We start from the raw sequence: 11,825 nt of genomic DNA, 5'->3' as shown, positions 1-11,825 counted from the left end.
CAACAGATAACTGGTTTAGTTGTATTTCAATTGAGACGATCACAGTACAGTTTATGTACAGTATTAAACTCCCACAAGCACCCAAGCGCTTATATTACATCCTTGAGGCATGTTTGGCTTTGGAGCTTAATGAAACGGAACTGTGGTGGCTACAGGTGATCTTGAAGGATAGAAACATGATGCTAGAAGTTCAAAATTATTATGACATCGTGCTATCAAAAAAGGGGAGGATCTGCAGAGAGGTTGAAGTTCACAACGGCTTTTTCTGGCAGTGTACAGCTTTTGTAGGCTACAAATAGTTGTCACTTTAGTGCAAGGCTAAGTTAAAAGTTAAATAGAAATTTGTGCTAATAGATGATGCTACGAACGATTCTGAAGAGACTGCAAACTAGCCATAACTAGCCATAACTCGAGAAAGAAGCTTTAGTTTGCTAACCCACAAATCAAAATCTAAGAGAACGTGGTTAGAAGCCTATAGAAGCTGTTAGTTTTTGTCGCATTGCAACCGTTGAGCATTTACAGCTGGAGTACACACACACACACACACACACACGGTCAGCTTTACTCCTCGAGGCATAATTAAGGGGATGCCTCTGTTGCTAATAATAACACTTTTAAATGCCAAATGCTTTTTATCTGCAGTTCATTCTTTGGTGGTGGGTTTGGCTTTGGTTTTGGGAACCAGGGAGGTCAGAGGGAAATCCCCCGTGGAGGTACCATCACCATGGACATGCACGTCTCACTGGAGGACCTCTACAAGGGAAGCTTCATTGAGGTACATGCCTACTAGTGTGTGTGCGTGTATGCAGTAGGCTGGTACATGTTTAGTAATTATGATGGACTTCTGAAACCACAGTAAGTGTATTGTTGTCATTTGATACCCACGAAGTTATTCCCGTAATTTAGTGGTGTAATGTGAAACCACTGTACAGGGTTGTCTAATTAAGTTTGTTTATAAATTTCTAAGTACCTTTTCCGTGAATATGTCTCTAGTAACCAGACACTGGTAATAGAGGAAGGCCTGCTAGCCCATGTGTCTAAACCCATACTTTGGAGCCCATTAACCTGGCTGTATTGTAGAGAGTGTAGCCTGCTTAATATTTATAGGGTAACCGTGTATATAGTATTACATTTACAGCTAACTTGAGCGATTTTTATTTTGTCTGCTTAGTGCATTAGCAGGCACTCGTTCAGTTACAGTGATCCCTTACCTGGAACAGGGTCACTAAAGTAGAAAGCTAGAATTTACGGTCACAGGCTAGTGGTAATCCCAGTATCCATGTATGTGTTGATTATTCTCCCCTAGTTTGCTCGTTTCAAGGCGGTCCCTCATCCTGCGTCGGGGACACGACAGTGCAACTGCCGTACTGAGATGAAGACCATCCAGGTTGGACCGGGACGATTCCAGGTAGGGCTTGGGTGGGTGGAGGTACAGTGTAGGACAACTAAACTGTCAGTAATACATGTACAAAAGAGACTAGTACAATGTACATGTACTTTCATCCACAATTTCCACAGTGTATATTGTATTGTGTACAGGCCGGCCGGACCTTTAAGTAATAGACAACGACAATTGTACAACGATAATTATTGCCTCAATCTCATTATTTGGATGGGCACTTAGTGCTGTCTATAAAAGCTTGTTTTGTAGGCAGCATACTATTACTGTATTGCATTAAGTCCCCTACAATTAGGACACCTCTTATAATCGGGATACTCTAACCAAGTTCCAACGCATACATGATTGTAGTACCCTGAAGTCCACTTTTACAGTGCATACGTGTGTCCATTGTGTGATAGGACCTACATGTAGCAATAAAATCTAGAGATTTTTGAACAGCTGTGTGAAAATTGATGGCCGCATTGCTCACATTTTTGGAAGGTAACTAAGAAATTGGACAGTAATTGCCTAAATATCTCTCTAAAGTGTTGGTAATTCTGACATTATTATCTGTATTGCTAATGACACACACACACACTGTACAATAGTACAAGTACTGGTGATGGTGATGGCTTCTCCGTGTGCAGTGTATGCATGCATGTATTGTAATCCTTGTATTGCTCTCTCCTTCAGATGTCTCCACAGCAAGTGTGTGAGGAGTGTCCCAACATTAGGTGAGAGAGCTTGTGAGATTAATACAGTGCAGCTATACACATTGTTGACTAAACCTCAGCAGTGAGAGGCTGCAATACAGCACCTTGACATGTACACTGTACACTGTATGGTGCAACACTGTTTGACAGCGTATAAATAATTCAGGTGGAGGAGGGATACATTGTACATGTACATGTATCCCTCCTCCACCCTGTAAGCAATTGACTGAAACCTTTGATCTACTGTCTAGCTATAGCATCCATGTTGTTAGTGTATACATGTACATGTGTACTGTATTATAAGAGATTGACTGAACGTACAGGCCGCCTCACCCCACCCCATGCACACACACACACAGATACGTCCTGGAGGAGAAGGTGCTGGAGATTGACATTGAACCAGGTATGAAGGATGGCTATAACTACCCGTTCATAGCGGAGGGGGAGCCCCACACTGACGGGGAACCAGGTGACCTCATCTTCATCATCATGACTCAAAAGTGAGGACATCTTATTCTTTTACTTTCGATTTCGTATTACAGTACATTTATCACTATACATTGTATGTGTACATGGTACTATTTTTTTAACATACACAGGGATCTGCCCAGGATTTTTTTTTAGTTGATGACTACTTTCTGACAATAAGTAGCGAATCGATGCATTTCGTAGTATGTACATGTACATGTACGTAGTTAAAGTGGTCTTAATTATGATTAATAATCCCGTGTGTGGGCAGACCCTGTGTTCACTGTACACTCTGTAAGTCATGTTTTACTCTATGCCCTAATTCAAACTAACCCTGTTTTGATATCCTAACAGACACCCGTTGTTTGAGCGCCGTGGTGACGACCTCTACATGAACGTGACCGTGACTCTACGAGATGCACTGGTAGGATTTGACATGAATATAGAGCATCTGGATGGACACTTGGTAAGTAGAAGCTATCACGTACTTGTATGTGATCAAATAATAATTATACTGAATTGGTATCGGATGTAGTAGTGTGATGATCATCATGTGACAATGCCATAGGTGAATTTGAAAAGAGACAAGGTGACATGGCCTGGGGCAATCATCCAAAAGACTGGGGAGGGCATGCCTAACTACGACAACAACAAGATGAAAGGGACACTGTACGTCAGGATGTAGAGTTTCCCAGGGGAAGCTTATCCGAAGAGACAAGAGAAGGTGGGTGTGGTTTTGTAGTGTAGAAGCATCTGTGTGAGGGGTGGGGTATTGGGGAGGAGATTCATTTAGTGGTCCCATACTGGGTTCATTGAAACGTCATGGGCGTGGTTAATTTCTATAAGCGCATCCGGATAATAGAGGTCTGCTTTTTTCCCTATAGGCGCATACGCTTACTAACCAGATTATACAGTAGCTTATTAGTTACATATTAATTCAGTGTAATTTATATGCACGATACTTGCTTTCATGCTTTCATGCTTTGTTTACCTCCCCTGCAGAGTTGATCCGGTTGCTGGGACAAGACTCTAAACAGACAGTGTACAATGGACTGTAGAGGAGCTATTGTGTTAGGCGATCAATTGTTATAGTTAAATTCATTATTATTATTATTGTCTGACTTATTGGTTGTTTTCATATAATTATGTCATACCTGAGACTAACTTTTTTCGTAATTATTATTGTGACATAATTATTTATAATAAAAAATGTAATGATTCGTGCATGTCATGCATTTAACGCTCTACTTATAAGTAAAAATAGAGGAGTTCAACACTCTAGACCTTTCAAATGATTCCGTCATTGTTCATTCATAATTATTTGCAAGATTGAGAGATACATTGCAATTTGGCATGCATAGCCCAAAAATTATTTTGTTGGGTTAATATATGAAAGGGTGGATCAGAAAATCAATTATTTTTAGATCAGCGATAGCTACTACTGTTGAACTACAACCTTGAATTACATCGATCAACATTCATTAATTAATTACAACTATTATACAAAATCTAAAAAATAATGTTGTATTGCATATCGAATTTTGTTCTACTCAATACTGATCGATAATATCGATGAGCTATTCTGCTATGAACACTAGTCTAGCAGCTAGTTCTGTCTAAATAATGTTCGCCAATCAACAGTTAATTAATGTAGGGGCAATCGATGGAGGTGGGTACCACACTCGTTCCTGCACAAGCAGTGGGACCACCACAACAGAGCAGGTTGACATTGTGTGTGTTGGTGATACTCAAGTCTTGACAGGACAGTGGGTCAGTGCAGCGTATGTTGCAACTGTAGTCTCCAGAGGGACAGGTCACTCGAGCATTGTTACAGGAAAATTGGCCATCACAGTTGATAGTGCAGTTGCTGTTAGCTGGGCAAATAATGGTAGAGGATTGACACGAGTTCTGTGCGTTACAGTTCATAGTGCAGTTGTTGTTAGCTGAGCAAGTGATGGTAGAGGATTGACACGAGTTCTGTGCATTACAGTTGATAGTGCAGTTGTTGTTAGTTGGGCAAGTGATTCGAGAGTGTTGACAAGATGAAAGACCAGTGCATTTCATAATGGGTGCATCTGTACCCGCTCGTAGTGTGATAATTGATTGACGGCATGACAGCTCCCCGCTACAAGTCAAGCAGTCACTGTTTGGTCCACATGTAATGCGTGAATATTGACAGGATTGGTAACCACTGCACTCGACAGTACACTCCCCATTACTCGTGGGACAGACGATATCAGTATCTTGACATTGATCACTAGCACTATTACTCAGTCCAGTGCACCTGATGCTGCAGGTACTGTTCTCTTCACATGTGATATCTGTATACAGGCCGATCCTGTTACCATTGAACCCTCCATCGAAGTTAAAGACACAGGTACTGCCTTGTTCACACACAAACTCTGACGATCGGCATGCTCGGTATCCATTGCCGCAATTCACATTACAGAAAGCATTCGCTGAGCACGTCATTGTTGCATATTGACAAGATTCCCTATCAGTGCAGTGTAAATTGCAGTTTCCATTGAAGCATTCAGTCATTGCATAGGAGCACGAACCACGCCCATCACAGGATTGGAGACAGCTGTTACCCGAGCACTGCATGACTGAGGAAGAGCACGATTGTTGGCCATCACAAGAATGGAGACAGTTGTCACCTGAGCACTGCACAACTGAATTCTGACAAGAGTAATCACTCGGACAGTTTACGTTACAGTTCCCTTGAGGGCATGTGGTGTTAGCTTGTATGCAGGCGTATGAATCATCACAATTGAGATTACAATCTCCCAATACACTCGGACACACAACACCAGTCCTGAAACAAGCGTACGATCTCATGTCATTACAGTTTATTGTGCAGTTGTCTCGATCGGGACACACCAGCTGTTCGTATCGACAGGTTGTATTCTCACAGTCCACTAGAGCTCTGTTCGGTATAAAACCTGTAAACATAAAAACCTGTAAACTGTCTAGAATTGATACTATAATGCGCAGAGTTGTGAAAACAGTGCTAAATGAATTAGACTGCAATTCAGAGAGTGTATAGTGATGATGACCAAAAATGTTCTGGTGAACTCTATACCTCTTTTAGTACCGGTACGTATCTGCAGTGGACTCACAAATAGGATCCACTTCTGAGCCACTCCAAGTTCCAGCTGTTGCAGTGCCCAAGTCTTCACAAGTTCTAGTAAGGTCACCAACCAGAACATAGCCAGGATCACACGAGTAGGTGGCAGTGGTGCCCACACCAAGAGGTTGGGTTGGTGAGGGGGTGGAAATGACAAGGGTCCCATTAACAGGGGCCGTGATCTCAGGACAGAGAATCACTGAGAGAAGGAAATCAATCATGTAAGAGAAACCAAATCACAATGAGAAAAATATATGGGTATAAACAAAATGGTTTTATAATAAGAGGGATTCAAATTTGACAAAACAGGGTATTTCCATAACTTATATTAACCTTGACATTCTCGCATTGTTCCAGTCCATGTTCCCACTAAGTCAGAGTCTAGGTCCTCACAAGTCCTGGTGGGAGGTCCCAGGAGGGCGTAGCCTGGGTCACATGAGTAGGTAGCCACTGACCCCACACTGAGAAGGTTGACACCAGAGATGATAGTCACACTACCATTGTCTGGGGCCGTTAGTGATGGACAGTAGATTGCATCTGTATAGTAAATGAGATGGTCTTAAATAATACGTTGCTGCATGGTACTCAATTTAATATGTTAAAGAAGCAAGTCTCTTAACAAGCTATAGAATTATATGAAGATGTGACATACATTACACTGCACAATCCTTATGATCATTGCATCTGGCTACACGACCTTTGTAACGAAAACAATTGTCTACCTTCACATGCTGGTTCATTTCCACTCCAAGCTCCTCCATTTGCAGTTAGACACACTCTTGTAGATGGTCCCACCAGCATATAGCCAAGGTTACAGGAATAGGTGGCCACTGAGCCCAGTCCAATGTTGCTGTTGTCAGTACCAGGAGTGAATGTGAGGACTCCATTGACAGGAGGTGCAAGTGACGGACATGTTATCACCTCTGTGAATAAATTGTTCAAACATACAATTGTTATTTCAATATTCATATTTTCGAATTCATTGCAGTGATGTTTATATGAATAACTAAAGAGAGGGTGATGTTAGACCAAGCTTTCAGAACATGTAGCATGCATGATAGTCACCTTAGACGTTAAAAAGACTATTGTTATAGCCCATAATAGCATATGCACACAGTCTGCATGCAAGACACACCCAGACTCCATTATTTGAGGCCTCCTTGTATTATACTTTCTGGTACATTTACAAACCTTCACACGTTGGTTGACTCCCACTCCATATTCCTGAGCTCCCTCCATCACTAACACAAGTCCTGGTAGCTTGTCCCACTAGTCCATAGCCATTGCTGCAGGAATAAGTAGCTACAGCTCCCACACCGAGGTTAACTCCGTGTGTGCCAGTGGAAACACTGACTTCTCCGTTAGTCGGATGAGTCAACTGCTGGCATCTAATAATCACTGTGCAATGGAATGTAAACATGATTGGAAAAATAAACAAACGAGTGTTGCAAGCGTGCGCTTGCTAATGCCTCTCACCATGTTATGCTTTCGCTCAATAGTGTTATAGTAGTTTCTATAATGAATTTTATATTAAAGCTATATAAACTAATTACATGCATATATTGTTGTTATTTATTATGGTATCATTGTTGTGTTTTGTGGTCTCAAGAAAGAAGAAATTGATTCTTCCAGAATCTGGAGCTCAGTGCATATTTATATCTATCATAACTGAGAAGATAAGATGAAAAGAAAAGACTTGTATACATTCGTATTGTTATATCTAGCTGTTGTATATGTATATGGTAGCTTACCAGGCCCTCTGGCTCAAGAAAAGATGATAGCTGTGTCTGCTTAGTCGAGCGCCGCCCCCCTCCTAGAAGGAGGTCGGGAATCAAGCCTATCCACAGTTTTGTTCTGGCCTGTTACGCAATAGTATCATGAATATCATTTATTCTATGTGGGTGCTAGCCAATAGCGATGAATAACATTTATTAAAGTGGGTGTTGGCCTCGCCTATCAGTCAATCCAATGTGTGCAAAATTTACACGTGGTACAGTTGAGTGGGTGCATGTGATCAATCCACTTGAGATACTGCAAGAACAAAACTGTGGATAGGCTTGATTCCCGATCTCCTTCTGGGCAACGGTAGAGGGAGGTGGCGCCCGACTAGTCTCTGCTTTGGATTTTATTCTCTCACACGTGGGGGAGAACGCGCATGCGCATTACGTACAAAGAAATAAGGGGTGTGTCTGCAAGGTCACAATGGCTGCTACAGTATAGCTAGTTTTACAGCTCTTTTCAGTGGCGTAGCCAGGATTTTGGGAAGGGCAGGGCTCAAATCCATTGAGCAGGGCTAGAGCAGGCGCTGAATAGTTTGGAATTTTCCTAAAAAAAAGGTCATCACTTTTCATCAGCAGTAAGCATGCGCAGTAGATGACCCTGCCCACATTTCCATTGAATGACATCATTCTAGTAACTACGCATGCAGTGCAGTGCAGAATAGATTGACAGATCAAAGTGATTCAAGCCTCTGGATTCAAGCTGGTTTGGAGTTGATGAAACACAAAAGGGGGGGGGGCTCTAGCCCCGTCAGCCCCCCTCTGCCTACGCCACTGCTTTTCTAACTCTTGTAGCCAACAAAAAGCTAGCGCTTTAGTGCAGGACTAACTTAATAGAAACTTTGTGCGAACAGATAATGCTACGAAAGATTCTGAAGAGACTGCAACAGCCTTCAATGTGAGTCAAACTAGCCATAACTCGAGAGATTTAGTTTGCTAATCCACGAATCAAAATCCAAGAGAACGTGGCTAGAAGCCTATAGAAGCTGTTAGTTTTCGTCGCATTACAACCATTGAGCAGTTACAGTTGGAACAGACACACACACACACACAGTCAGCTTTACCGTATCCCTCGTGCGGCTACGCCTCGAGGCATAATGAGTAAGTGAGAAGTTAATACAATCACAGGCAATGAATTTTGTTTACAATACTCCAGCTATCACTGTTTATTGTGTGTACCTTCACATGCTGGTGTAGTTCCACTCCAAATTCCAATTGTCTCTCCTCTAACATCTTCACAAGTCCTGGTTACCAGGCCAACAAGAACGTACCCAGAGTCACAGGAGTAGGTAGCCATGGTGCCCACACTCAAGTCTTGACTACTCAATACCGCATCTCCATTCACTGGTGTGGGAGGCTCCAAGCAAAATGTTTCTAATACATGCATAAATTAATTGTTTATGAAGGAAGGACGAACATGCATGAACGACTTTGTGACGCTTGTCTTAATTATGGTAGCATTATATATAGTTTGTATATTTTCCCAGCTTCAAAAAGCATTAAACATGGCATTAAATGAACAGTATATATCTCATATCAAACATACTGTACCTGCACAAGATGGTTGTGCTCCACTCCACGTTCCCATAGTGACTGTCCCTCCGTTAGTGTCCTCACAAGCCCTGGTCCTCTGTCCCGCTACAGCATAGCCTGGGTCACATGTGTAGGTAGCCACTGAGCCCAGTCCACCACTCAGTGAGTTTGGTCCTGCCTCTATACTGACCCCTCCATTGGTGGGTGGGGAAAGTACTTCGCAAGTTAGTGGTCCACCTGTGTGTGTGTGTAATTATATTGCATAATTATATAGGTCAAGAGATATACTTTTATTGTACTAATTTCGGATTGCATGATGTTTTACCTTGTGAGCCAGTAGAATTATGTATATTACTGAGTTGAGTCCGGATTAACATAACATCTGATGTAAAATTTAAAGCAAGATGGTCAATTCGATTATTAATTGCCTCCACCTCGTTATTTTCTTCATTCTGTGTTTCGTTGATCTTTCCTAGGCAGTCGAGTGCATTCTGGTTTAGCCTTCTCCACACACCCTCAATATCAGTGGTGAAAGAATGATTAAAAGAATGAAGTTGTATGTGTAGATTTTCGACACTCTGATTTGAAGATTTCTCGAGGCTTGAAATGTCTTCCTCTTGCTTTCTAGTTAACTTCACTAGCGAGTGCTGGATGACCTCTGTCAAATTTTCGTATTTTTCATTTGTTTTTTCCATGCAACGGATCACACTCTGGCTTTGTTGTAACTGGACAGTCGCAATTCCAGCAGTAACATTGTTGCTTAAAGTATCTATCTCAGAAGCAAGCTGTATTCGTAGCTCGATAATGCTTTCATTGGAATGCTGAAGATTATGCTTCAGAGATTCTATCTCACGTTCTTGTATTTGAATAAGCTTTGTCAGTTCATTGGTTACATTCACTTGTTGACTCATAAATTCTTTCATCTCTTGTTTAATCTTCGTGTTAGACTCAATGTTGGCATCCTGTGATCGCAAAGTCATTGTGACTACCACTCCTGCAAGAACGAGTAGAGCAATCACAACAGCCACTACTGCAAAGGTTGCAGTTACACATGTACTACAAGAAGTCTTACATCTTGTGGCTTGCTTAGACCTTGCAATATTGGCCGGTTTTAAGACATTGGTTCTGCTGTCAGATATCGAGTACTTGGCATTGTAACTACCAAACTCATACACTGGGTTCTTCTCCATTGTGTGATGCTAACTGTCCACTATCCCTTGTCCAGCAAGAAAACTGCTCTAGTCACCTCTGGTGGTTTGGGTTACTAAGTAATACTTGTGACACAGCCACGAGTGCCACCATAGAGAGTCAAAAGGCAACAAGCTCCAGTAAAGATATGCAATCACTTACGTTACAGAAACAGCTTTACACAAGATCTGTCCAAAAAGTGGGAAGGGCTCAATTTTATTGTGCAACAATAATGACGTAATAATCTATTGTTATGCCTTGATTGCGCATGTGCAGCAAAGCACAGAGTAGCCTCGAGACCAGACAGATTTAAAATGCATGCATGCCAAGGAGGCTAAGCACAGAGCAGCACACATGTTAGCAACAGTTTCTCTGTTCTATAGGCTTCTAGTAACGTTTTCTCAACAGGTACAATAAAATAAGAGACCTTACAGCCAACCTACTCACTGATCATGAAATGTGCAGTGCTAGTGATGTCTGTATAGAGCCAAACCTGTAGATGGTGAAGAACTAACCGGATTGTCATTGAACGTCCAAGACAGTGCCAGACTAGACCAACACACCAACTGTTACAGGAAACATGAACTTGAGAAGAAAAGACAATATAAACAACGTGTCAAAGCTATCGAACACATGCACCTCATTCACTCCATGCATTGGTGATGTATACAGATGCCATGGTGGCCACCATGCATTGGTGATGTACAGGTGCCATGGTGGCCAACCAGGCCAACGGTGTTCTACAAAAGTCTAGCCTCAAATTTGGCAACTAAATCTAATGAAAGCTACAGCAGAACACTGAGCCGAATCACCTTCTCTCTCTTACAACTCATACAGCCATAATGTATCAGAGAATCCTGCGCTCCCGTTGTGGACCTAAACTTCTGCGATGAACATTCAGTTTTACATGTTTCACCTTATGTTTTTTCACTTATTACTCATGCAGGTCATGAAAGGTATTGTAAGAATTACCAATGTTATACAAGGAGGATCAATATTGTGTAATCAGTAAACCTATTAATTGCCACAAACTATCGACAACAACGATGCTCGGACTTGGTGAAATAGTTTATGTGCTAAGATTAACTCCTGCCAGCACGATCTACATCATTCTATGGCAGTGAAACCAGGATACAAGCTGTATATTTGATAGTAGAACCACAAGATCCAATTCCTGTGCAAGTCGGCTATGATGACTCGTCACACGAGAACAGCATTAACATCATTGCACTTAGAAAAAGGAGTACATGATGATAATTTAGAGTGACCGATTCCAAATGCAGTCGAAATCAGTGTCAAATCTAGATACAGCTCTAACACGCAGGCACCCACATTGAAAAATAGCCTTTACCTTCGGACATATATAGCACTGCCATACAACATACAGTATCCAAAAAGCGACAAGTACCTGGTATTATGTTCAAAATGCACTAGATCTATCCTCACTCGACCATGCAGTTGACAGCTACAAGGTTCACAGCAAGAGTCACTAATACTTCGAGCAAAAAATAGAGCACAATCATAGAAATTTGTTTTGTAGCATAGAGCTTACGAGTAACAAAGGAACCAATGATTCACGAAATAGTACGGTGACAGAAGTAGTAATAAATAAACACGTCAGTACGATAATTAGCGAG

General features: G+C 41.7%; 2 protein-coding genes across 2 annotated transcripts in view; one reads left to right on the top strand and one right to left on the bottom strand.

Annotated features, from left to right (window-relative positions):
* The window catches only part of LOC135337003 (dnaJ homolog subfamily B member 11-like), a gene marked incomplete in the record, with an annotated part of 4,375 nt that extends 587 nt beyond the window's left edge, over nucleotides 1-3,788 (top strand). Inside the window, 7 exon segments of the mRNA XM_064532895.1 lie at nucleotides 643-775; nucleotides 1,307-1,408; nucleotides 2,075-2,115; nucleotides 2,454-2,594; nucleotides 2,917-3,028; nucleotides 3,131-3,286; nucleotides 3,565-3,788. Coding sequence (XP_064388965.1) covers nucleotides 643-775; nucleotides 1,307-1,408; nucleotides 2,075-2,115; nucleotides 2,454-2,594; nucleotides 2,917-3,028; nucleotides 3,131-3,247 — 646 coding nt within the window.
* Nucleotides 3,789-3,964: 176 nt separating this feature from the next.
* Nucleotides 3,965-10,387, bottom strand: LOC135336992 (sushi, von Willebrand factor type A, EGF and pentraxin domain-containing protein 1-like). Its single transcript, XM_064532885.1, has 8 exons — nucleotides 9,326-10,387; nucleotides 9,019-9,237; nucleotides 8,647-8,841; nucleotides 6,881-7,087; nucleotides 6,412-6,612; nucleotides 6,023-6,226; nucleotides 5,682-5,888; nucleotides 3,965-5,504 (listed from the first exon to the last, which is right to left on the bottom strand). Exons 1-8 carry the CDS (start codon nucleotides 10,188-10,190, stop codon nucleotides 4,204-4,206), a joined length of 3,399 nt encoding a protein of 1,132 aa, XP_064388955.1. The 5' UTR covers nucleotides 10,191-10,387; the 3' UTR covers nucleotides 3,965-4,203.
* Nucleotides 10,388-11,825: the final 1,438 nt, after the last annotated feature.

The sequence above is a fragment of the Halichondria panicea genome, chromosome 6 (genome assembly GCF_963675165.1).
Source record: "Halichondria panicea chromosome 6, odHalPani1.1, whole genome shotgun sequence".
Classification (NCBI taxonomy): Eukaryota; Metazoa; Porifera; class Demospongiae; order Suberitida; family Halichondriidae; genus Halichondria; species Halichondria panicea.
This window is presented reverse-complemented; position numbering and strand designations above follow the sequence as displayed.

Coding starts and splice junctions, on each gene's coding strand:
- LOC135336992 (XM_064532885.1), bottom strand. CDS start 10,190: ATGGAGAAGAACCCAGTGTATGAGTTTGGTAGTTACAATGCCAAGTAC. Junction 8,842..9,018: donor AGCACAACCATCTTGTGCAG/GTACAGTATGTT, acceptor TGCATGTATTAG/AAACATTTTGCTTGGAGCCT. Junction 6,613..6,880: donor GAGTCAACCAACGTGTGAAG/GTTTGTAAATGT, acceptor ATTTATTCACAG/AGGTGATAACATGTCCGTCA.